Consider the following 23,466-nt stretch of genomic DNA (forward strand, 5'->3'; position numbering starts at 1 on the left):
AAGTGTGCATTCATAGTTCCGTACATCATCGAGTGTGTTCGACTGGTTCGACTGCATGTTTCTAAACAGTCTAGCATTATCTCGTGGCTTTGACATATAATAACAACAACAATGGCGTATTCCGTGAACATTTCCGTGGAAGCGCCGATAGAGAATCAGATACAGGAGATCACTTACGATGGCCAGGAGATTTACCAAGCGTACGTAGTAATTATTACAATAACAGACAACATCATGAACGATATTTGATTTATATACTTTTTGTGGGATGTCAAGTGTACGCTACATCTTATGACTAACCTCAGCTTGGTCAAAAGATTGTGTAAGATTGTATATTAAGACACTATTAACTTGCACTAATTACACAGGCCTCTCACGTTGTCGGAAAACTTGGCGAAAATTGCTCAAAAGATCGACTTCAGCAAAACAAATGGCGAAGAGATAAAGAAGGAGCAGTTGGAGAGTGGCGAGAAGGGCGAAGAGGATACGAAAGATCCCGCTTCCTTTCAGTCTTCCTTATGGCCATGGGATAGCGTTAGGAATAAATTAAGGTTTGGCATGTTTTCCTGCATTTGAAACTTTATATTACAAATGTAATGAAATAGATACAAAACAAACATATGAGTCGATGATTGGAAACATCAATAACTTTTGAATAACTGAATGAAAGTTGATCTTGATTCTTTTCACAGGAACGCCTTAACAGAAGTTTGTGTACTGGCTGATGTACTTGCAATAGCAAAGGAGAAAAATTACATGGTATTAGATCCAGTACCTCAAGAACCAGTTGAAGTGAAACCTATGATACAAGTGTATGCTAGGAAAAAGGCATTAGGAGGAGCGGCGAATGTTCTCATAACAGGTGCTGAGAGACTACGAAGTTGTCAGGCTGAGTTAGCTAGAACCAAGTCCACTCCTGACTTCCATATTGAATTATTAAGATTACGGCAGAATTGGCGTTTGAAGAAGGTGTCTAACTCCATCATTGGTGATCTCAGTTATCGAACTGGTTTGTATTTATTTTTTATTCATCTGAAACATGTCTTTATGCTTTATGGAGAAAATAATTTGTAGCTTTGAACATTTTTACTCAAACTTGTAAGCTTACAAAGTTTGTGTTTATATTAGCTGGCTCAAAATATACACAAACGGGCATGTTCGAAGTCACCAAAGCTGAGGAAGAGGAGAAAAGTAATAACAGTCCACCTGCGTCTCCCAATGCTGGCAGCAATATAACAGGGCAGTCGCACGGTCCCTCAAACTCGAAAGCATCTGCCTTACGTGTGACCATACCCAGCGAGTTGCAAGGTGTCGCCTACATCGAAGTATTATGTCAGAAAGGTAAAACGATAAAAAAAAACTTGTTAAAATATATACTACATTACATGTCTTACATGTAACAAATGAGCATATACAATTTATTTAGATCAAGAAGATCTGTGCAGCGCAAATATAAGTCTGCTTAACAGCAGCGCGAACAATTCAAACACCGACATGCATTGGCAGCAGAAGTTGGAAGCTGCGCAAAATGTTCTATTCTGTAAAGAATTGTTTAGTCAATTAGCACGTGAGGCTGTGCACTTACGCGCGCCTATACCTCACATGGTTGTTGGAAATCAAATAATGGCCACGGTACGTATCTTGTAACTAGAAATCGAGAGTTTTATCTCTGTTCTTATGTAGTATTTTGCAATTTACAAAAAATACTGGATTATTTTATCAACATTAAATTGCAATACTCTGAATTGTTGTATAAATTTAAAACGCAATTAATAAAACAATAATGCTAAATTGTTTTCTTTGATGTTACATTAGGTACTGCCAGGAATTCAATTAATAATCGGCTTGTGCCACAGCACTGGCAATGACAAGAAACCTGCAGCTCCGCCGCCGCACAAAACGGATCACGATCATGTGTTGGAACACTCTCTGCATCAACTGCTGCGCGAAGTGCACCACAAGAATAGCAATCATCCGTTTCCGCATCCCGTCTCGGGTCCGCTCGGGCCCAGTAAACGCAGATATCTAGCCGGCCCCACCGCCGCCGACAGATACGAGCTTCTAGAGATGACGAAGAGTCAAACGCTGCTGGAGCAGATTATTCAACAGGCGCAACACTTTTTCATGCGCTTACGCACAGAATACGTATTGGACACGATAGCGAAGGAGGTGAAAGATCCCCTCATCGTTTCGCACTGGAATGCACTCAACTCGCCCACGCAGTCGTGCGTGAAAATTAATATCCTAACACACGGATACGATAGCGTGTGCAGGACGTCAATGGTCGTTCACGTCGGTGAGAAATCGTTAAAGTGCATATGTCGCGATGGTAGAGTCATGCACATGAGTTACGAGCCCCAGGAACTGAGGGACCTCATTTTCTGTCAGGTTAGCCATTTTTACAGGAACATATCTGTACAGTACAAGATTATGAAATTCAAGGCGTAAGATATTTCCCACTTTTGGTAAAGTAATAATCCTAATGTTCTTCTGCATGCAGATTTACCAGCATCAAATAAGCGCGGTGCAGGCTCTGGCCAAGTGCATGGGCTGGCAGTTTTTGGCAAACAGCTCGCACCTCGGATTAGGCTCGGTGGAACCTTTAGGAAATGCCAGTAGTTGTATTTTAGCCTCGCCGATTGGCGACAGGTATTTTATAACTTGAATTTTTGACGGGGAAAAAAAGTTTCAACATTATCTAATGATCGATTTCAATTCTCTTTGCAGAATGATAGCCGTGCGATGTGAGCCGCAAACGGGCGTGCAAGTTGCCATTGCTCATTCCCCGCGAAAGGATTTCTTCCCCGGACAACTTGTTCGAGAAAGGAAGTGGGAGAATCTGGGAGGATCTTTCAAGGAAGTCAGATGGGATAAGATGGAAGGGAAGAATTTCCTTAACAAAATGGAGCTACTTATGGCTTCTTTGACGAGCTCTTAAGCATTGCCAATTACAGTCAGATATTCATATATTTTTCTCGTCGGGACGTGGCAGTCACGCTTCGATAATATGCGAAAAGAAAAATGTACGGCAATTTGACTGTATCGGCAGTGTAATGCAATTTTTTTAAGATAAAACTTGCAAGGATCTTGTTTTTTTTTCTTTTTTTTTTTTTTTAATAATTTGTTTTTCCAAGAAATACAAGACTTTTTATTGATAGAATGTCTTGATTTTTTCGGTGAGCAAGAAGTTTTTAAAAACTTAATCATCCTCTTGTTTCTCCGTAATTGTTAATTTTTATATTGTTAGAATTTCATTTATAATTATGATTTATAGTAATTGAACAATTTCATTATATTATTGATAATTTGGAACAATGTGGAAGATCTGAGCGATATTTTGGATTATTTTTGTTCTACGATAATTACAAATTTATTCAAAATTTATCTGCAACTTTACAGCAGACTGATTGTAAGAATAAGCGAATTGATAAAAAAAATTATGTCACGGAAAAAAGCATTTTTGCACCTGAAGGGAAACGAGCAGTAATTTATACAAGTGAAATTGTACAAAAATTGTTTTTATTTTACTGTCATACGAAATGCAATGTGAATTGGATAATAAACGATTGCAACATGTGGTAAGTGAAGATTAAATGAATCAAGTGTGTTAAGAGATATATATATATATGTCACAGTAATTATCTTAAATGTAATTATCAGTGGCTTCCCTCTTATTTCCTTTTATATACAAAAAGTAACGAACAATTCCTTACATATTATCCTCATTTAACCTAATCAAGGAATTCATTTTCAAGGTGCGAATTGCACAATTATACACCTCATTTGACGTAATAATTATACATTATAGACGCATACATGTATTTATACACACATACACGGACGCACGTAAACACGTACACATTTTGGATATTTGTTTTCTTTCTCTTTACGGATACAAGAAGATAATGTATGAATGCTCCACATCGAAATGGTCCAAATCTGTCATACAACTGTTTTGATTAAGGGACGGACAACTTGACCAGAGAGTATTCAATGCTAGAGCCTTTTGAAGGGGAAATAATTGCGGAAATCTTGCTTCAGGAAACATCACGGAATATATTAATTTCAAAACGTCATGAGAGATTACAGTATGAAATACATTCCTCACTCAGTTTGGTCAAGTGAATGCATTATGTACACATTATGAATTTCAATGGACTATGTTTAGCCTCGTAATATTTATCAACAATATACTCATCTTCTCGCATCATCCTGCTTAATAAGCTGAAAGCATAAAAATATTCTGCTCGCTCGACGTGTTCTTATATAATGGAGCAATGAACAAATCGTTTATAGACTAGCAGCTAAAGGGGGAGGATGTATCTCATTAGGACGTTCGTAATTGTTAAAGATAGATCTCTTTGCTGTAATCGCGTTATTAAATAACTCCTACAAGCTCTCAATTTCTCCGTAAACAATTTCTCTGGAACAGGAGTTGCGTCCGTCCACCTGTGATTTTAAACGCGAGCGCGGCCGTTAACACCAGTACTGTGTAAGCGGTCAGCAGAGTGACCATGTACGCCTGATAACGATTGAGCAAGGTCATACAACAGACAAACAGGTGGGATCCGACCACCCAGAAGATCTGTCCCCATTTCTTTCTGTCCAGAGCAGAGAAGAAGATAACGCCCCAAAATGTGTGCAGTAGAATCAAGCACAAAGTAGTGGCGGCTGATATCATAAAGAAGTATTCAGTGCCTGACCGCAGGCCCATGGTGCCTGGTCCAACTGCGTCAGCCAAGACGTTAACCAAAGCGAAGGAGCCGCTCATGAAACCGAAACCCAAGCCGCACACATAAGCGAATGCATCTCTGCTGTCTGCCACATTTATCGTTGTCAGTTTGTCCAAACCCTTTTCAGCTCTGCGCAGAACCCAATACAGCAGATACCTTTAAAAACAAAAAAAATAACATAAGTTTATGTCCATGCGTTTGGGAAATGCTGACAGATGCTGGAGAAACAATTGAATCGACCCTAGTATGTACATTGAGGATTACCTAAAGCTTTCCTGAAACAGTACAGAAAACACCAGTCCAAACGCGAGGTATCCCTGCAGCGGGACGACAATGTACCAGAGCACCGACGACAGCAGCAGGGAGATGAGCCAGAAGAAAGCGCTGGCGATCAGCACGATTATCCGGATAGGCTCGTGAGCGATGGTGAAGGTGAACATAGCTAGCGGCGGGCCGAAGGCCAGGAAGGCGCAACCGAAGAAACCCATAGCAGTCATTTTTCCTTAATAATCACGACGTCAAGTCGTGTGTAATCTCGTTGATGCTTGCTCTCTCTTTTTCCTCCTCTCGTCGCCAACAAACGCTAAATCCCTTTAATTCTACGAAGCCTCTTCACGGCTCGAATATTTTCCCCTGTTGGGCACATTTATTCTCTTGATACAGTGAACGGTAAACAAATTCAACAAAAAATCGCGCCGTTTTGTTTTAGAAATGTACAAAAGTCTCCGCACACATCGGAATCGTTTTACTTGAGTCACTCGTGTGATAATTTGTGGACTATTCTGATCACTCTTGCATGAAGGGTTTATCGATAATATATATCGATTATCGTTGTACGGTCGACGGCTCCGAGAGATCAAGTGCACAATCGAAAAATCGAACAATGATAATAATAATAATAATAAGAATCCAGCCAGTCATGCCAGATTTGAGACGCACAGATGCTTTTTTAAGAGGAGTTCACATGTAAGTGGCTTACGCCTGTGTGCGGTATTCCCTCCATCGTGCTGCTTGCTGCTTTTGCGTCTCAAATCTGGCGTCACTGATCAAGCTACCGTGCGCCAATTGGCGCCCATCGTGTTGCGCGTCGCGAATATTGTGATTACCGCCACAGCTCAGCTAGCGGAAGGAGTCTCCGGAGCGGTCGCCGCCGTACAGTCACGTGATCGCGATATAGTGTACAGAAGACATGGCGGACAAGGAGGAAACCGAGAAGACCATCGCCGAGGACTTGGTTGTCACCAAGTATAAAATGGCCGGCGAGATCGTAAACCGTAAGGAAATGTCTTCGTATGGCCGCATGCGAGCCCGCGCGACGGCGAGCGCGCGTCCCGCGCGCGTCCTCTCGTCGTCGCGGCCATATGGAATGCGGCGCGCCAATGCCGGGCTACGCTCGCGACCATGTGCTAGCCCTACATGCTAGCAGCATTCACAGACCCGGACAGCCTCGGCGTACAATTTTATGCTCGCCGAACGCGCGAATTTTTTTTTATCACCGATCGTCCATTTCTCGGACGGTAGGGCAATGCAATTTAGATGTAGAGTTTTGCGCGAGGCCGTCTGGTTACATCGCTAGCACGCATTCCGCTTGACTCATTTCGTTATCTTGAGCTAAACTGGAGTCGATGACCTTGTTTATCTGCTTTCATTCAACATTTAATCAGCTCGATCGATTTTTCGAATTAAAAACGCTGCTTGCTGTTGTCTCGTAAGATCACACATTGGAGTTACTTGTATTGACTTGAATTACTAGTTTATTTTGTGTTTTACATTGAACTTGAAATTGTATTCAACTGTGTTTAGACAATTATTTAATTAGATACACACAAAAGTTTAAAATTATGTGTTATTCACAAAAATAGCTTCTGTAAGAAAAGTTGTTGAAGTTGAAGTTTTTTACTTTGATGTAGTTTTCTCTTAATTATATACTGTATTAATATAATATTTGTTTGTTTTGCAGGAGTATTAAAACAAGTTTTAGATGGATGCATTGTCGACGCTTCTGCAAGAGAAATATGCGAATTTGGTGACAAACTATTAATAGAGGAAACTAGTAAAGTTTTTAAAAAAGAGAAAGACCTTAAAAAAGGAATTGCTTTTCCAACATGCATATCAGTCAACAATTGTATCTGTCATTTCTCTCCCATTGCCAGCGAACCTGATCTCATTCTGAAAGATAAAGACATGGTTAAAGTGTAAGTTTTTCTACACAAGTATTTTATATCATTTTTTGCAATTTACAGCAAGATTTAATCATGCAAATATCAAATAATACATTCTAATACTGTTGTTTTACCTTTTTTAATGATAATGTAATGAAATATAATTGCAGTGATTTAGGAGCCCATATTGATGGTTTTGTAGCTGTTGTGGCACATACTATTGTCATAGGTTCTTCAACAGAGAAAAAAGTGACAGGCAGAAAGGCGGATGTAGTTTTAGCAGCACATTTTGCTTCTCAAGCTGCATTAAGGCTTTTAAAGCCAGGTACAGAGGTACGATTGAGAATACTCTATTTTTTTGTTTCTCCTTTAGCGATTTCTCCCGGATGCTCAGGTATCTAGGACCTATAGTTTTGATATCTAACAACAATTAAAATTATGAACAAATTTTGATGTCTAATTATATATTTCAGACTTACACAATAACGAGTACCGTAGAAAAATTATGCGATATCTATAAGTGTAAGCCGATTGAGGGTATGTTAAGTCACCAATTGAAACAATTCAAGATTGACGGGGAGAAAACAATAATTCAGAATCCGAACGATGCACAAAAGAAGGAACATGAAAAGTACACACTTGAAACTCATGAGGTACGATATTTAAGTTGATAATTGAAATGAGAGTTACTAAAAACATGCGAAACAAAGAAAGAAGCTCCGTATCAGGTGATTTCTAACACTTATCGTATTATTAATTTTAGGTATATGCAATGGATGTACTGGTTAGCACAGGTGAGGGAATAGGAAGAGAACAGGATACTCGGGTCACGATATACAAAAAGACAGAGGAGACATATCAGCTCAAACTGAAGGCGTCTCGCATGTTCTACTCGGAAGTTTCCCACAAGCATGGTCTCATGCCATTCAATCTACGCACCTTTGAGGATGAAAAGAAAGCAAAAATGGCGGTTGTCGAATGTGTTAATCATAGATTGATTGAGCCATTCCAAGTAAGAACATTACAATTATTTTTATGAGCCATTATATAATATCGAGGAAAAAGAATTCTAACATTATTCTTTCTTAATATAGGTATTATACGAGAAACCAAACGAATATGCTGCACAATTCAAATTTACAGTACTGTTGATGCCTAACGGACCTCACAAAATCACAGGAATTCCTTTTGACCTCGATATTTATCAGTCCGATTGTGTCGTGGACGATCCTGAATTAAAGGTGCGTTAGAATGTTATGATAAGGAAAATAATGAGCGTTGAATTTCCTATTATCAATTAATGCTATCTATAATTGAAACTTACAGAGTCTTCTGTACTCTTCGGCGAATCCGAAGTCTGCAAAAAAGAAGAAAAAGAAGGCCGAGAAAGCTGTTGGAGACGTCGCTATGGAAGTCGATGCCAAGGCCTAACATTGTCATTTTAATCCATACCATGACTTACTGACAACGTACACTATTCCGATACTTTTTATTTAACTACTTGAGAGCCAAAATTGGACACTTTCACGCTCAATCAATGTTTCATCCGGGAATTGCATTGACAAGCTGCACATTGCAACGATGCTTTGCATTCCTTTGCCATCTGTACGAAATATCAACCTTTCGACTGATAATTATTCGTATCGTTTGGATATTTTGATATAAAAACTTGAGTGTTGATAGTTAAACGGTTGTGTTGAACGGAATATCAACCATTGAGGAATCAGCCTGATGACTACATACTCCATTCATCTGAGGAAAGTGTCGAGTTTTGTCATTCTGTCGAAAATCAAAACTTTGTTTTCAAACTTCATTTTCGACAGAACGATAAAACTCGAGACTTTCCTCAGATGAATGTAGTATGTCATCAGGCTGATTCCTCAATGATTGATACTCCGTTCAACACGTCTGTTCAACACAACCGTTTAACTGTCAACACTTAAGTTTTTATATCGAAATATCCAAACAAATAATTATCAGTCAAAAGTTTCAATGTACAATTTGCCTTGTACACAAATCAAATTTTCTGAGTCCAAAATAATGGAACGTACACATCTAGTAGATGTATTTTATGGAGTATATTGCATATATAAAGATTGATTCATAATTCTGATTTAGCAATGGATGCCATGGAAGAACTTTTCGATGTTGTTCATAATATATAACAATCAGATAACATCATATAATATCATATAACACTATGAAGATCATTGGAGGTCATCGTAGAAGGTCGATATGTTTCAATCGCAAACTGTTGCAAGTAAAACGAATCACCAAGCATTTTCGATTAGTTGAATCGCAAACGATTGATGATTATTCGTATCAATTCTAACTGTTTGTGATTGAAGATTGCAGGTATGGAGGTGCCACATCAAAAAGTTTTTTTGTAACTTGACTAAAAGTATATCAATTCTCAATACTGTATATCAATTGTATTTATTGTGAGCTGAAAGTGATAAAATTTTACAGAATATCTATTCGATTTGTATTTATTACTTTGGACGATGTCAGAAAATTTGGATAGGTAAATTATATATTGTAATTTTGAAATATTTACATGAAATGCGATTCACTTTAATATTCACTACTGGTTCTGCACTAGCCAATTTTGTATCCAGCTCTATGAGAACTATACTATAAGGTTTAACTTGGAATTGTACAATTGGAGAAATGTCCATTTTGGGACTCTGCATAAACAATGAAATGCCAATGACTCTTTGAGTGTTTCGTTGCGAAAATACCCCCGACCGAAACAAAAAAAAAATTATATATGTATAAGTCACTTTTACTCTGCGCAGATTATAAAATAATGTGCAGAGTGCAAATTGTTAGTAGCAGCTGGAAGTGCACTAATATTAAAACGAGTTTATTTGAGCGGGACGAGAAATAGATCTTCGCAAGAAAGCATAATTCTTGGGAAGTAAAATTGACTTGCCGACTTGCTACAAGCCGCAAATTATAAAAATTAACACTGTAATAATAGTTTTATATAAGAGGGATAGATAATGTATCTGTTATAGATATTTTTTCTACTCAAGTTGTGCATACGTCGAATGTTACAAAGTGTGCTTGTATAACAAAATATCATTGTGCACTGGTCCATCATTTGCTTTAGTCCCATGATCGCAATCACGTGTGCAATAAAATTATTAGCAACATTTGGTGGCGCTTTGTAATTGTTTCTAGTAATGTTTTCAACGTTAAATATTAAAAATCATTGTGAGTTAATCAATTTTATCATAAATGACTTTTCCGCAAACGTTGGAACGAGTAAAGCATAAAAATTTTGCAAACGAGGGCCGTGCACAAATTTCATACACAGTATAAATTTCAACATGGCGATGCGAAAAGGAAAAGAAATTGTTATAAATATGCTTGATGATAAGCTAACGAGTATAGATTTTGACACGAGCATATTTCACGAATCATATATTATTCAATTTCTTTCTCGACATAGAGTTAAATACGTAATCCGCAAAGTATATAATTGTAGAAAGATGAAAGAGAAAAGAAAACACAAATTTCATCAATCTAAACTTATATAAACTGGATTTTATAGATTATCACTTGTTGGTAATTTTGCTATGACATGATCTCTGATCAGAGTGAAGATGTAAGTACAGAAATATAAAATAGTATTTACAGTCGTGTCTTTATTGTTCAAGTACTTATTTCTTCATTTACTCACAGGATTTTTATTTTTTTCGCTATATACTTTTTGTTACGTTTGAAAACCACCAAAAGTCGCTAATAACTATTAACCGATGTGAATGTTATACAATAAAATGCAGTTTTACAGTTTCGACATATATGAAACATAACCAGAGAGGTGATATCATTGACATAACCATATTATAAATTAACGTAAAATCGTGTGTGAACCATTTTTGATACCTTTCTACACTTTATTATACCTTTAATTTCCAGTTCGCTCTAATTTCATTTAAATAATGTAAATTCGATGAGAAATGGAACATTTAAGAAATAAATTCTTGACGCAGTTACTCCTGAATTGTGCTATCGGTCTGCGGAAATCGCAATACCATAGTGATTGCATTGGGTGTTGTTAAGTCGGCAACATTTATTTCAGTGCCGTCTTTCAAGCCCAACTCGGTCAAAGTCTTCGACAGATTCTCGCGAGTCCTCTCCTCGATACTCTGCACCGTTTGTATGTACAGTGTTTTATTTTGACCGTTTATCATTGCCGTGAGGCCAGGACGTTTCATTTGCAAATCCTGCTGTTCGCAAAGAAGCTCTATCAAGTCCTGCAGTTTGTATTTCGAATCCTTGATCTGGATCTCTCGCGGTATTTGACTGCACGCTAAACAATCCTTCTTTCTCTCCGCCTCGTAAGTGTACGTGTACACTCCGTCCAGATTGTTGAGTACCTTCAAATAAATTATTTGTTAGTTTCTAACGTTCCGTCGAAATCATAAGTGATACAATTCGCTTTTGAATTGTAATCGAATTATATATCGGCCTTATTACGAAATTATTCAATATTTAATATTATCGAATTATTACTTTGTCTATAACAAATTATCGTTAATTTATTGTAATTACCATATAATTATTTAAAGATGCGCTGCAACTGCTTGCAAGTTTGAACGCCTCAGTTGCGCAGATTGCGGCAATAGCAGCATTCGTCGATGCCACAGCTGGTATGATATTTTTGACAACACCCTGTACGAGTCTGTATGTCAAGCCCTGTATGCCAAATTGCGCTGCTCTCTCATTAGACTTTTCATAAATCCAGTTTATATGCTGGGGATCGTCGCCATCGATAGCACAATCAAATGGGTTTTCCTTAGGCCACTGAATCACTTTCACATATTCTATACAGTGCTCTGGTAAACGTGGAGTGTTGGCTATCGTACATAAAGGATATGTGACCTATGTAAGGCACAAACAAGCTTCTAACATATATGATAGGACACAAATCTATTAATAATATTTATTCTTAAGAACGAATGTGGAACACTGTTGAATTATATTTACTTGTGGAGGGTAGAGATCTAAGGTGCATTCGATACATGGACTTAAACCAGGTAATATAAGTCGAGCATTTCCCTTAAAACCTTCGGTTCCACCATCGATCAATGGTATGACAGTGGACTTGTCTAATTCACCATCTTCATAGACAAGCAAAGACAACAACATGCTATTGAGCCATCTTCTTGCAACAATGGAGTCTAATCCACAGATTATTATGTGGAATTGTTGATAAAATGACTCATCTTTAGCTTGTATCTCACAATTATGCGCAATTACATTGCAGCCAGGAACTCTAACTTTGATAAACTCTGCTGCTACCTCCGCTTTATAAGATCCAATATCTTTATGACGAAACAAGAACTGTCTGCAACATTTAAAACACATAAATATTTTCACATAAACTACATTAAAAATTGTTAAATTAGTAATAAATGAGTAATCTATCACAAAAATTGTACTTTTTTATATAATAAAAAATTAATTAAAAAGTAAATAACATCTGCAATTCGTTAATTTCATAAACCGAATGTATGTTTTGTGTCGCATAACCTCACCTACCGGTTAAGGTTAGACAATTCAATCCTGTCCATATCAATTACATGGATCTGTCTGAATCCCATAAGAGCCAGATTCTTGAGCATCTCGCATCCTAAACCACCGGCACCGACAACGAGCACTTTGCAGTGCTCCAGCAGGAATTGCAGGATCTCGGAAGACGGCTCGAAATCCGGCCGGCAAAACGGGCCCGATCTCTCCAATACTTTTCGCAAATTGCTCCATCGTCTATGCGTGTGATCAGTACCCATTATCAACGAATAAACTCGACTGAATTAGGATAACGATGAATTAAGTTTTGAATTAAGTTTTGAATAAACGAACTAAATGTCAAGCGTAGCACGAATTAGAAGACACGTGTTCTCCAATTCTTCTCGTTTAGTTTCTCCTCTTGTTCAAATTAAATATTGGGTTTTTCCGTTTCTTTTAAGGCACTGTAATCCTTTTCGTTTTCTTACAATATGTAATTACATATCAAACGTCTTGTCTTGTTAGCAATTTAACAACAGCGGTCAAACTGACAAAGTCAATAAGGCTGATTTATAATTTTTGCATATATGATATTTACTCGCTAATAATTTTTATTGGCTGTTGTATGGGGAATTTATGAGTTTCTCTCCTCTTAGATTTAGTTTTCTTTTAGACAGCCAATCTGGTTATTCAGCAAGTATGACGATCGACACATGTAATAGCGGTTTAATGTATCTAACCTCCAAATTCTACATATTTTCTTGAACTGTTAAATATATTTTCTAACAGATTTTTACTACGGTTCCATTTTATTATCACTGAAATTATATTGTATTATATTATATAGTATTATAAATTATATTATATTGTTACTAAAATTATTTTCTTTGAAATTTATTTTTAATGAAAAATTTGCTCATTTGACATGTCAGCTTGATAAAAAGATTATTGTGTAAATCTGATATCAAAACGCCGTGTTTGATAATTATCATATCTGACCATCATGGAGAATAATCAAAAATCATGTGGAACTGTCTGGAATCATCGATGTTCCGTGACGCGCGAAGAAGACGGCGAAAAGAGTGGGGGAAAGTTTAGATGGCCAGGGGGACCAGAGCGACCCCTAGTGCAGCGAGCGGCGGTCAGAGTGCATCGTACTATGCGTTGCATTACTGTCGAAAATGGCGTCGAGTTCGGAGCTGCTGGAATATTCGTCCCCGGCGAAGCGTCGTAAGGTGGACGGCAGTGATCACGAAAGCATCGGTGAGGCCTTGGTGGATCCGTTGCCCGGCGAGATGGCCCACGACAGCCCGCATGACGATCTCGAAGGTATCAGAATGCTCTAAATACGCGCGCGATCGCACGAAACCCACGAAATTCGCGGGTGCTCACATGCAAGATGGCGGCTATCGAACGCCTTTTAGCCCGCCGTCACGTTCGCGGTCTTTCCGCGTCCTTCATTGTCGCTCGACCGAGCAAAACGGCCGCCATGACAGTCATGACTAATTGCGTCGCAATTTTGTCGCGGCCTGTGCACGTTCCTAGATGATCAATTGCGACCAGAATTTTCCATTCGAACAGTTCTCGCGGAATATTTTCTTCTTTTTTTTTATTTCTCACGATATCATTCCAATCTTTTGGAACGCCAAGGCGTTGATCGATCGATCGAATTTGGGGACGCCGAGTATGCGTGTACGCTCGCCGTGCTCTTCGTCGACGTTCACAGATGGCATTCGTAAACCTCCGTTTATTTTAGCTGCATTTTCTGTATACTGGATTATTTCGTTCATTCTCTCTCCGACGCCCATTTTCTACATTGGGCTGTTCATTCTGGTCTGTTCATTTGCGTTTTTGGCATTGAATACAGAAATGAACGGATATTCCGGCTTTGGAGAGAAGGAACAAATCTTACATCGCGCGACATGCTCCCGCCATTTCATTGAACTGAGATGTTAGGCGGGATATTCATTCGAATCATTTGATTCAAAATAATGTCTATATAATATTGTATATATATACATAGAAATCCATTTTCTTAAAGCTTAATTATATTTTTTTATCATCCACATAATTATTTTGTAATTACTGTATTATTAATAAAATGATGAAATGTATCGATTCTTAATCTTTAATGATATTTCTTAACCTTTAATGATATTTTAATTTAACATTAAATTAAATATTTGTAGAATTAAGATACAAAATAAAAATAGAAAAAATTTTACATAATCATATAAATTATTTTTTAAGTTGAAAATATTTATCAATATACATTTCAGTACATTTTAATACATTATCTGATAACACTTTGCCAACTGTATTAATTACATCTAAGTACTAGATACAGCACAGTTTCAATATCATCAACACACATATATATCTTCAATTTTAGAAAAGTGCTATTATCTGAACAATCTGATGCATAATAAATACACACGATTTTTTAAGTGCAAAGAGGTAAATTTATGGGTTGGCAATGTGCTAATATAAGTTATGTAAATTACCCAATGTAAATTACTAATTATATTTTATGTTATGCAAAGAAGCGCTAGGCACAGATAGCGGATTTAACGAACTGAGCGATGAATCCAAATCAGCATCCATATCTCCTTCAACCACAAACCTAACATCACCACCATGTAGAGTCGACTCCACAAGCAACGATATTGGTTGTCCGTAAGTTTCATTTCTGATTAATTTTTTTTGTTAACATATTCATAAAATATCAAAATTTTTAGAACTTTGCATTTCTTATATAATATCATATTTCAGAATCGACACTGATGAGAAGGATGAGGTGTCCTCTACCGTCTCAAACCTGTCAGAGTTATCAGGCTTATCTGATCTCTCCGGAGAAGCAGAAGTCAGTCTTCAATGGCGAAACTCTTCGTGGATTCAGAAACAGATGTCGACAGGTGTCAATCCCAGAGATCTTCTGAATCACATTTTCTTGGATTCCACGCAGATTCCTGAGCAGGTTGACGATCTCACATTATGGAAGGTATATAGAACATAATATTCTTTGCTTTGCAAATTTGTAAGAGTTAGTAAGAAGAAATGATGTAACGGATTATGTGACTTTCAGATTATAATCAACATGATGTCAGAACCTCCGAGGCGGCAGAAGCTCAGACACATAAATACCTTGTCGGATGTGGTGCGATTAATTCGCAATAGCAAGAAAATCATAGTACTGACCGGTGCGGGTGTCAGCGTCAGCTGTGGCATTCCCGATTTCAGAAGTAGGGATGGTATTTATTCCAGACTGGCGCAAGATTTCCCGGACTTGCCGGATCCACAGGTATTTTGGAATTTTTTAATTTTACATTGAATTTTTAAATCTACTTTTTTCAACTTGATTAATATTTAATAATTCTATTAACTCTGTTAATATTTAACAAAATTCCTATATTTGGCATTAACATTTTTAGATATCTCGACATGATGTTATAGTAAAAAAGAATTTATATCTAATTTATTTCCTAATCTATTTTCAGGCTATGTTCGACATCAATTACTTTAGTCAAGATCCTAGGCCATTCTATAAGTTTGCGCGTGAGATATATCCGGGACAATTCAAGCCCAGTCCCTGTCATAGGTTCATTAAAATGTTAGACAAGCAGAAGAAGCTTTTGAGAAATTACTCACAAAATATTGATACTTTGGAGCAGGTTGCAGGCATCGAAAATGTGATTGAATGCCATGGTGAATATAATTAATTTATATTTATTAATATAATACAGAGGACATTTTTATCATATTTTAGAGATATATGTTTTTTATTATAAATTTCTATTTTAATATTTTATCTCGATTTTTATATTATAAATTTTTACTTTTATATTTTATTGATTTTCGATTAAAATATAATTTTTCTGATTAAATTTAATTTATGTGACTAATAGTTTTCGAAGATGTAGCTGTAAAAATGTGTTTTCTGTTAAAGGCTCCTTCGCCACTGCGTCGTGCACGAGGTGTAAGTATCAAGTGAGAGCGGATGACATCAGGGAGGACATCTTTGCACAGAGGATACCCACCTGCCCGAAATGCCGCGTCAACACATTACCTTCTCTGTCCGAAATTAATTGCAGTGAGAATTACAGAGGTATAAATATAGAGCAATCTGTTTTTACATGATCATTGCTGATAGTGTATTTGTTTTTGCTGTCTTTCGTAAGGACTTGTCAATTTTAATTTGATATGGAGAATTAGCTGTCTTTAGTGACAGTTTTCTGTTGTTAGCCTTTGTGCCGCGAGTCCGTGGCCAATGAGAGAACATTATCTACTCTTCTCGGAATGCGTCTCGAACTAAATGAAGTTACTGATCCCTAAGTCGCTACATCAATCGTAACTGCGATTAAAGCTTCGCTTGTTAATACATAAAGGTAAAACTTTTAAGATTGCACTTTCCCGCGTGAGTGCTGTGTTTCGCAGTTATTCGTGCTACGGTTCGTCGTTTTTTCAATACGACAGATCTGTTACGATTGAGTGTGTAGAACTTGAAATCTTAGAAAATTATTAATTCACTCGAATCGATAATCAATTTGATTAAACGCCGCCTCGCGCAATTTTCAGACCTGGTGTCGCAAGGTATAATGAAGCCAGACATTGTCTTCTTCGGCGAAGGACTTCCGGACGCTTTTCACGACGCGATGGCCAAAGACAAGGACGATTGCGACCTTCTTATTGTTATCGGATCGTCTCTGAAGGTCCGACCGGTAGCTCTAATTCCTTCATCCATTCCATCGCATGTACCGCAGATCCTCATTAATCGCGAGCCATTGCCGCACCTGAAATTCGACGTTGAGCTGTTGGGCGATGGTGACATCGTTATAAATCAGATATGCCATTTGTAAGTGAGAAATTTTATCTATTTGTTTTATGTAAAAACTTTGCAAGATATCGATTTGAGATAAATCCAAGATATTGAATACGATGTAAAAAAATTTTTAAATGTAATAGTAAAAATATGAAAATGTAATACAATATTAATGCAAGATATTCAATTATATTAATTCAATATAGTAATAATTTTAATTATGATAATTAAAACAAAAATTTTGTCGACGTTCTACAGGATGGGCGAAACTTACAAGGAAGTCTGTTGGTACGATAAAGTCTTGAAGGAGGTGCCGCAGCTTTTGCGATATGTGTGCGACGACATGTGGGAACAGAGCCAAGACACAATAACCAACACCGAAATGTCGCGCGACAGCGTAGAAGTCGATTTGAAGCCGCACGTGTCCTCGACGGAAAGTCAGGACAGTCTGCTGATCACTGCGAACACGATGCCGCAGCACACGGACGAAATCAATGTCTGTGTATCACCATTTCACGCTGGCAACGTGGAGAATACAGAGGAGAGCTTCGATCTTCTAGGAGAAAGTCCAAAGAGGCGGTTGAGTGATACTAGCATAGAGAACAGTCCCAAAAGGATGAACTTTGGCAACTCGCGCGACGCGGAAGTCGTGAGTTCCACATCACTGATGAAAATGGATATTGAATGTGCAATAATCTCGTCGGAGAACAAGCTTCACGTCGCGGAATCAACATCTGAAAACAATTCGGAAGAGTGTCAGGTGGTGCCGACGTCGTTGTCCCTTTCCTCGGAGGCTGTTATGAGCGAAAACACGCTGGAATCGCACAAATTGCTGGACAACTGCGATAAGTTGAATAGCAAGTATGGCGATGCCGCAATGATGGACGCTATCGAGTCGGACAAAGCGCTACCGAAGCCGCGACAGGCGTCGGTGGACTCCGTGTTGGACTCCGGCATAGGTGACAGTTGTAACAGCACCGACAACGCAGAGGAAAAGTACGACATCGGTGAACTGAAAAATAGAAGAAGGTTAGAGAGACGACACCGCTGGCATCCAAAGATTCGAGAAAGCCTCGCCACCAGGCTACCAGGTATGTAACTCTTACATTTTTTTAAAAATATTATTCTGTTTGTAATATTTCAGCATCGAAAATATAGATGTTAATACGACGGCAAACTTTCGCAGAAAACTCGTATTACCAATTGGCACCGGGAAGATATGTTTTCCCTGGCGCGGAGGTCTATTTGGAACCTGAGGATTACGATCAGTGTTCCCTGTCGGCGAACTCGGAGAGCACGGACAGCGACAGCGACTCCTCTTCAGTCCTCTCCCTTCAGTCCTCCGACGAGGAGGAGACCTGTAAGTTTGATATCGTACTAAATTAACTGCTTCCCACGAAATTAAGTTAAAATGGAGAATACGATAAATATCTCGTAACAACTATCTTCAAATGTAACGTTAGTAAGACAGAAAGAGAAAGCGCTTGGCACTTTTTACACGCACTTTTTCGACACTTAAACGGTTAATATTGCAATAATCATGATGTTAATATTGGACACTCTTGTATCCACTCAGGCGCGGACGATGATCTGTCAGAAAGCGCGGACGCCGACGCGGACACCGACGGACAGAACAATGATGCAAAGTGGGCACAGCATTGAATGCACGCTGCGCTCGAGTGTGGCGGTTAGTTTCAATGATTCTGTCACTCTATCGGCTTTCATCAGATTTCGCCGAAATCATTTGTATAGAGTAAACAGTGTAATTTCCATCGGCACGAGATAAATGCCAGGTGGGATATACTTTAAATGTTGCATGTAAATAGAGTGCGTTGAATCGCGTTGGCGAATTAACTCTCCACTTTACGCTAAAACGGTGAGAGTCATTGCGAATAATGAAGTTATTATTCGTGTATTATGCATACCAGTGAGCGTTGTTGCAACTGCACAGCTGCACAGATGGCGATAGTTGAGCTGTCCCGGTTTTTTTTTTTTTTTTTTTTCGTAGCCATCAGAGATTAGAGCCGTGAATTTAAATTCAATCCAAATCCTTCGTTCCTTCGAAAGGAACCTGAAAGATATATACATTGATATCAATTACACATATATAGCAATTTGATAGCATTATAACTCTTTTCGAACCCATACGAGCATGCACGAAAGTTATTAATCTTGCAAATCAGAAGAGATTAGACTCAAAATTTCATGCAATATAAAAAAAAAAATAAGAAATATTTCTTTGGATTAAGGAATGATAAGTATTCGAGTAGTCGATTGTAGCACGTTATGCATTTGTACAGATACTCGAGATCGGTCTTTCGAAGATCGCAGATCGGGATCTCAGTAATAATGAATAAGATAATCATTATGATAGTTATACAAAGGTTCTCAATATGTAGGAATATGCCAATGCACACACACATTCACACTTACACACACATACACAACACTAATATATCTAGCCTAAAGTCGAGATATTTTTCGTGAAATATTTCATTTCCAAATGATGAAGAATCGAAAAGACACTGTCTTTTTTTGTTCTTTTTTTTTTTACTGTTTATTACCGCAACTAAATGTAAAATTTCGGTGCTCACATGATAATGTACATAAGATTCATTAATCTTTCTACAAGATATATATATATATCAGTCTCCCCTGGACTCGCAGTTTAACGGCACAACTGACGGTTGTCTACGATCCTTATCTATACGAAGATTATGCGGAAACGGTCAAGATTGCTTTTAGCTTAACGCACTATATCTATAATTATTTCTCTCCTCTGAATAATCTATTTAGCCTACTTCATACGCGCGTAATGTACATACCGATGTTTTAGCACAGTCTCCTCGCCGCAGAAGGCAAAGGGCGACACAGCATTAAAGGAAATTACAGTTTGTCCTAATTAAGCGATACGTGTAAATATGAGATTAGTCGTATAAATGTATTGACACAGTTGATGAAAAAAAAAATCGCGGTTTGTTGCGTCTAATGTGAAATGATGTTCCAAACGGTGCGGATCTGTCGGTTTTTTTTTTTAGCTGCCTTCACTGAGGCTTTACATTCTCTCCCGATTTAAAATTGAAGAGATATATGCTCACTTTGGAGAAAAGCAAGAATACGGGGAGATGTAGAGAGCGCAGCTAAAATCAGCTGATCCGATCGATGCATTCTGTGAAAATGATCTACGGTATTATTTTATTATCAGGATGAATGTGTAAATCACCTTTTACGCATGTGAACGCACTCGCATAACGCAGAAAATATCTTTGTTAGAGCTGCAAATCTATATCTGTATATCTGTTTTGGGTCGAGCGGTTTCCTTGCAAGTTTTAATTCGAGTATCAATGATGAATGATGGAAACAAATACTTTGACGACAAAACGGCATGTCCGGGCTGATGCTTCTAGATCAGCAGGATTGAATCTTAAAAAGGCATTAAGATTCAATTTTAATCTAAAATTTTGTCTTGATTGAAGATCAAATCGTAAATACAGCCTTGGCCAAAATTATTGGGCGCCCATAATCATTACACTGTACTGAATCTAATACCAGGAAAGACTTCTATTATTTAAAAGTTGTTTATTAGAGTGTTAATTGTGAAGTTGTTAGAGCTAAGCAATATTATTATTTCTTTCGAAAAATAAATGTTACTTGGAAAAAAAGTATTTTAATAGGGCGCCTAATAATTTTGGCCAATGCTTACTATGTAAATTAAAATTTGATTCAATTAATTCTAATAGTTAGTTGAATTTTAATTGATAATTTAATTGTACTAATACTATTCTTATTTCTGCTATTACTCGCAGTTTCCATCGTTACGAATAGAATCGCTGGTAGAGTTAGCTCGAAACTTTCTTTCGTAACAAACTTGAATAATGATAGATAATTACACGAATCATGTATCTTTTTGTAAGCGAAATTAAGTTCTTTTTTCATACTCGATCTTTTTTTTGTTACATAATAGGATTATCATTTAGGCGTAAACTAAATTTTTAATAAGCAAGAAATGATTCTGTTTTATGAAATTTTTATCGACCCACGTCGGCGATCACACTCGTGTTTTATCCTACATTTAAGTTGTATACTAATAGCTTTTCGCGTCCCGTATAGTACGGATGACCGTCATAGTTTCGGCAATGTGTGAACACACTCTCTTTAGATTCGTTAAGTTCAACTTTGTTTCATTGGAGCACGGGCGAATGTACAAAGCAATGTTGGATAGCTTCGCATTGCGTGTTATTTTTATATGAGCCAGAGGAAAGATAGAGTAGCGAATTTACAAGATTAAAACAAAATGACGCAATAATCTTTGACAAACCGTCGCTTAAGCGCCGTGGCCGTGCTGCCGTGCATGCGTGTATAACTAATTGTAAGCTATAAAATAGAGGGAAAGACACGTAGCGTGTGCGAGGAAAGTGCGGCGGGGACAAGCTCATTAAAGACATTTTATATGCATCATAGCAAGGGAGGGAAACGGTTCTGTCAAAGTCATTATTGCTACGTATATCTGTAAGAAAATGAAAAAAATGGTTGTGTGCAGATTATTATATACGATTACAATGGACGTGAACTTACTTTGATTCAATGCTGACGCATTGTGTAAGTAACGTTTGAAATAACTGCAAATATGACATATATGTGAAAGTATGTGTGTGCGTGAGAGAAAGAGAGAGAGAGAGAGAGAGAGAGAGAGAGAAAGTTAATAAGTCGCAGGATAAGTAAACGTATGTAATACATTTCTAATCACGTGGCATAAGATTTTATTTTTCATTAATTGCGCTATATGAGAGAAAGAGAGACAGTTCTGTATGGAATAATCGTTTCGCGGTGGGGACACTTGTGTCACCGTGACGTTTCACAGAGGATTCGAACTTGTCATCCCGAAATAGCATTTTTTGTTCCTTACAATAAGAGACAGTTTTATAAGTTTTAGACCGCGAGAATTATCATCTGCTTTGTACAAATGGCTTTATTTATCGTTGTTTTTTTTTCGCTGAAAGCAGATTAGATACTACTCTTCTCCTTTTTTCCTCTTATTTATTATTTGATACACATATTTGTATTTGTGTGCAAACGTATATGTACATATACCCGCCCTCCCCAGCCCCCCGATGGTTTTTCAGATGCCCACTCGCGGTTTCGCGAATCCTCGAAAGAACTTTGACTCTCTGTGATCGAGACACACGATGATGCGTATGATTGTTCATCCGACAATTAGTTTCTTCAGTTGCGATCGCGTATGACAGTTTCATCTGCGACGAGTTTCCTGGATGTTTCGTGTAATCTACTTAATTATCTACTTACGCACTGGCTACTTAAAAAAAAAAAGGGGGGGGAGTCTAAGTACTGTCACTGGTCACGGGATATTGTCAATCGAGCGTCATCATGTAGTTATATATTTATTTTATACGAATATATTTTTTTATATAATAACGATTAATATGTAGTCGGTTCGGAGAGAAAGAGAGAGAAAGAGAGAGAGAGAGGAAGAGTTAGTGAGAAAGAAAAAGAGAGCTGTCAACTCGCGAAAGTTTGACAATCAATATCAACTTTCTTGCGCAGTACTGAATTTCTGTATAAATGCTGTCATGTAAATATTTATTATTTTTACTATATAATAAAAATCGTGAATATTTTGTCGCACCGCTTTGAATCAACTTGTGAAATCAAAGAACTTCTTCGGCGAATATACATGTATATCACATCGATTAAAATATGAAATGTTTCAACTGGTGCGACAAAATGGCACGAGGTTCTGAATTTTTTATAATTTGTTATTTAATGTAATGACTGTTATGAAAAAATGTTCTCTATTACAGACGTTGTAAGTTTTCTGTTTCTTTGGTATTACTAACGTATAAGCTTATCTCTTAAATTAAACATTTTTCTATGATAAGACTGTCGTATTTATTTTCCCATCTGAAACCAACACTAGATATATTATTACCTTATAATCCACGGTTCTCTCACATAAGATTGAATAAGATGATTAATCGCGCGATTAGCAGGGCAAGCGTTGATTATCGCGTTTCATTCGAATGAGAAATATCGAATAATATGATTTATAATGACAGTTTTAATTTCATGATGAATGCATTTACTACGCCGCGTGTCACTCTTGAAATACGAGTGTTCAAAATAAAATCTTAATGGATTACTCTCCTTTGCAATTAATCTTACGATTTAATTAAACTTCCTGAAACGTCAGAAGCGTGTAGACGTTTGAAACATT

The 23,466-nt window shown here is 37.5% G+C and overlaps 5 protein-coding genes across 6 annotated transcripts; 3 read left to right on the forward strand and 2 right to left on the reverse strand.

The window, feature by feature from the left end:
- The first annotated feature begins 38 nt into the window (after positions 1 to 38).
- On the forward strand, positions 39 to 3,598 carry MED17 (mediator complex subunit 17). Its single transcript, XM_012376439.2, has 8 exons — positions 39 to 200; positions 369 to 551; positions 693 to 1,009; positions 1,129 to 1,341; positions 1,427 to 1,632; positions 1,816 to 2,388; positions 2,501 to 2,649; positions 2,728 to 3,598. The coding sequence occupies exons 1-8, from the start codon at positions 112 to 114 to the stop codon at positions 2,936 to 2,938; spliced, it is 1,941 nt and encodes a 646-aa protein (XP_012231862.1). The 5' UTR covers positions 39 to 111; the 3' UTR covers positions 2,939 to 3,598.
- On the reverse strand, positions 3,503 to 5,553 carry aph-1 (gamma-secretase subunit Aph-1). The gene is made up of 2 exons (XM_012376442.2): positions 4,998 to 5,553; positions 3,503 to 4,889 (listed from the first exon to the last, which is right to left on the reverse strand). Exons 1-2 carry the CDS (start codon positions 5,228 to 5,230, stop codon positions 4,400 to 4,402), a joined length of 723 nt encoding a protein of 240 aa, XP_012231865.1. The 5' UTR covers positions 5,231 to 5,553; the 3' UTR covers positions 3,503 to 4,399.
- A 201-nt stretch (positions 5,554 to 5,754) lies between these two features.
- Positions 5,755 to 9,608, forward strand: LOC105677678 (proliferation-associated protein 2G4). The gene is made up of 7 exons (XM_012376441.2): positions 5,755 to 6,007; positions 6,694 to 6,928; positions 7,066 to 7,228; positions 7,369 to 7,548; positions 7,659 to 7,907; positions 7,990 to 8,136; positions 8,222 to 9,608. Exons 1-7 carry the CDS (start codon positions 5,923 to 5,925, stop codon positions 8,324 to 8,326), a joined length of 1,164 nt encoding a protein of 387 aa, XP_012231864.1. The 5' UTR covers positions 5,755 to 5,922; the 3' UTR covers positions 8,327 to 9,608.
- A 1,169-nt stretch (positions 9,609 to 10,777) lies between these two features.
- On the reverse strand, positions 10,778 to 13,215 carry Uba3 (Ubiquitin-like activating enzyme 3). The gene is made up of 4 exons (XM_012376440.2): positions 12,449 to 13,215; positions 11,894 to 12,254; positions 11,459 to 11,788; positions 10,778 to 11,283 (listed from the first exon to the last, which is right to left on the reverse strand). Exons 1-4 carry the CDS (start codon positions 12,694 to 12,696, stop codon positions 10,897 to 10,899), a joined length of 1,326 nt encoding a protein of 441 aa, XP_012231863.1. The 5' UTR covers positions 12,697 to 13,215; the 3' UTR covers positions 10,778 to 10,896.
- Positions 13,216 to 13,521: 306 nt separating this feature from the next.
- Positions 13,522 to 23,130, forward strand: LOC105677681 (NAD-dependent protein deacetylase sirtuin-1). Of its 2 annotated transcripts, none has more exons than XM_012376446.2 (10): positions 13,522 to 13,744; positions 14,959 to 15,091; positions 15,188 to 15,416; positions 15,501 to 15,716; positions 15,913 to 16,120; positions 16,362 to 16,520; positions 16,991 to 17,267; positions 17,493 to 18,325; positions 18,421 to 18,594; positions 18,811 to 23,130. In XM_012376446.2, the coding sequence occupies exons 1-10, from the start codon at positions 13,597 to 13,599 to the stop codon at positions 18,894 to 18,896; spliced, it is 2,463 nt and encodes an 820-aa protein (XP_012231869.1). In that variant the 5' UTR covers positions 13,522 to 13,596; the 3' UTR covers positions 18,897 to 23,130. The 2 variants fall into 2 exon arrangements, with proteins under 2 accessions (XP_012231869.1, XP_067209786.1); XM_067353685.1 differs by having other exon boundaries at positions 14,962 to 15,091.
- Positions 23,131 to 23,466: the final 336 nt, after the last annotated feature.

This window comes from Linepithema humile, chromosome 4, assembly GCF_040581485.1.
Source record: "Linepithema humile isolate Giens D197 chromosome 4, Lhum_UNIL_v1.0, whole genome shotgun sequence".
NCBI lineage: Eukaryota > Metazoa > Arthropoda > Insecta > Hymenoptera > Formicidae > Linepithema > Linepithema humile.

What these genes read in the sequence shown, in the direction of transcription:
- aph-1 (XM_012376442.2), bottom strand. Translation starts at nt 5,230, where the DNA reads ATGACTGCTATGGGTTTCTTCGGTTGCGCCTTCCTGGCCTTCGGCCCG. An exon ending in CTGTTTCAGGAAAGCTTTAG is followed by an intron (nt 4,890 to 4,997) that starts GTAATCCTCAAT and finishes TTGTTTTTAAAG; the next exon opens with GTATCTGCTGTATTGGGTTC.
- Uba3 (XM_012376440.2), bottom strand. Translation starts at nt 12,696, where the DNA reads ATGGGTACTGATCACACGCATAGACGATGGAGCAATTTGCGAAAAGTA. An exon ending in TAGATCTCTACCCTCCACAA is followed by an intron (nt 11,789 to 11,893) that starts GTAAATATAATT and finishes TGCCTTACATAG; the next exon opens with GTCACATATCCTTTATGTAC. An exon ending in CATCTTTAAATAATTATATG is followed by an intron (nt 11,284 to 11,458) that starts GTAATTACAATA and finishes ATTTATTTGAAG; the next exon opens with GTACTCAACAATCTGGACGG.
- LOC105677681 (XM_012376446.2), top strand. Translation starts at nt 13,597, where the DNA reads ATGGCGTCGAGTTCGGAGCTGCTGGAATATTCGTCCCCGGCGAAGCGT. An exon ending in CCCGCATGACGATCTCGAAG is followed by an intron (nt 13,745 to 14,958) that starts GTATCAGAATGC and finishes TGTTATGCAAAG; the next exon opens with AAGCGCTAGGCACAGATAGC. An exon ending in ACGATCTCACATTATGGAAG is followed by an intron (nt 15,417 to 15,500) that starts GTATATAGAACA and finishes TGTGACTTTCAG; the next exon opens with ATTATAATCAACATGATGTC.
- MED17 (XM_012376439.2), top strand. Translation starts at nt 112, where the DNA reads ATGGCGTATTCCGTGAACATTTCCGTGGAAGCGCCGATAGAGAATCAG. An exon ending in AGCGTTAGGAATAAATTAAG is followed by an intron (nt 552 to 692) that starts GTTTGGCATGTT and finishes TTCTTTTCACAG; the next exon opens with GAACGCCTTAACAGAAGTTT. An exon ending in CGAAGTATTATGTCAGAAAG is followed by an intron (nt 1,342 to 1,426) that starts GTAAAACGATAA and finishes CAATTTATTTAG; the next exon opens with ATCAAGAAGATCTGTGCAGC.
- LOC105677678 (XM_012376441.2), top strand. Translation starts at nt 5,923, where the DNA reads ATGGCGGACAAGGAGGAAACCGAGAAGACCATCGCCGAGGACTTGGTT. An exon ending in ACACACTTGAAACTCATGAG is followed by an intron (nt 7,549 to 7,658) that starts GTACGATATTTA and finishes TATTAATTTTAG; the next exon opens with GTATATGCAATGGATGTACT. An exon ending in TGGACGATCCTGAATTAAAG is followed by an intron (nt 8,137 to 8,221) that starts GTGCGTTAGAAT and finishes TGAAACTTACAG; the next exon opens with AGTCTTCTGTACTCTTCGGC.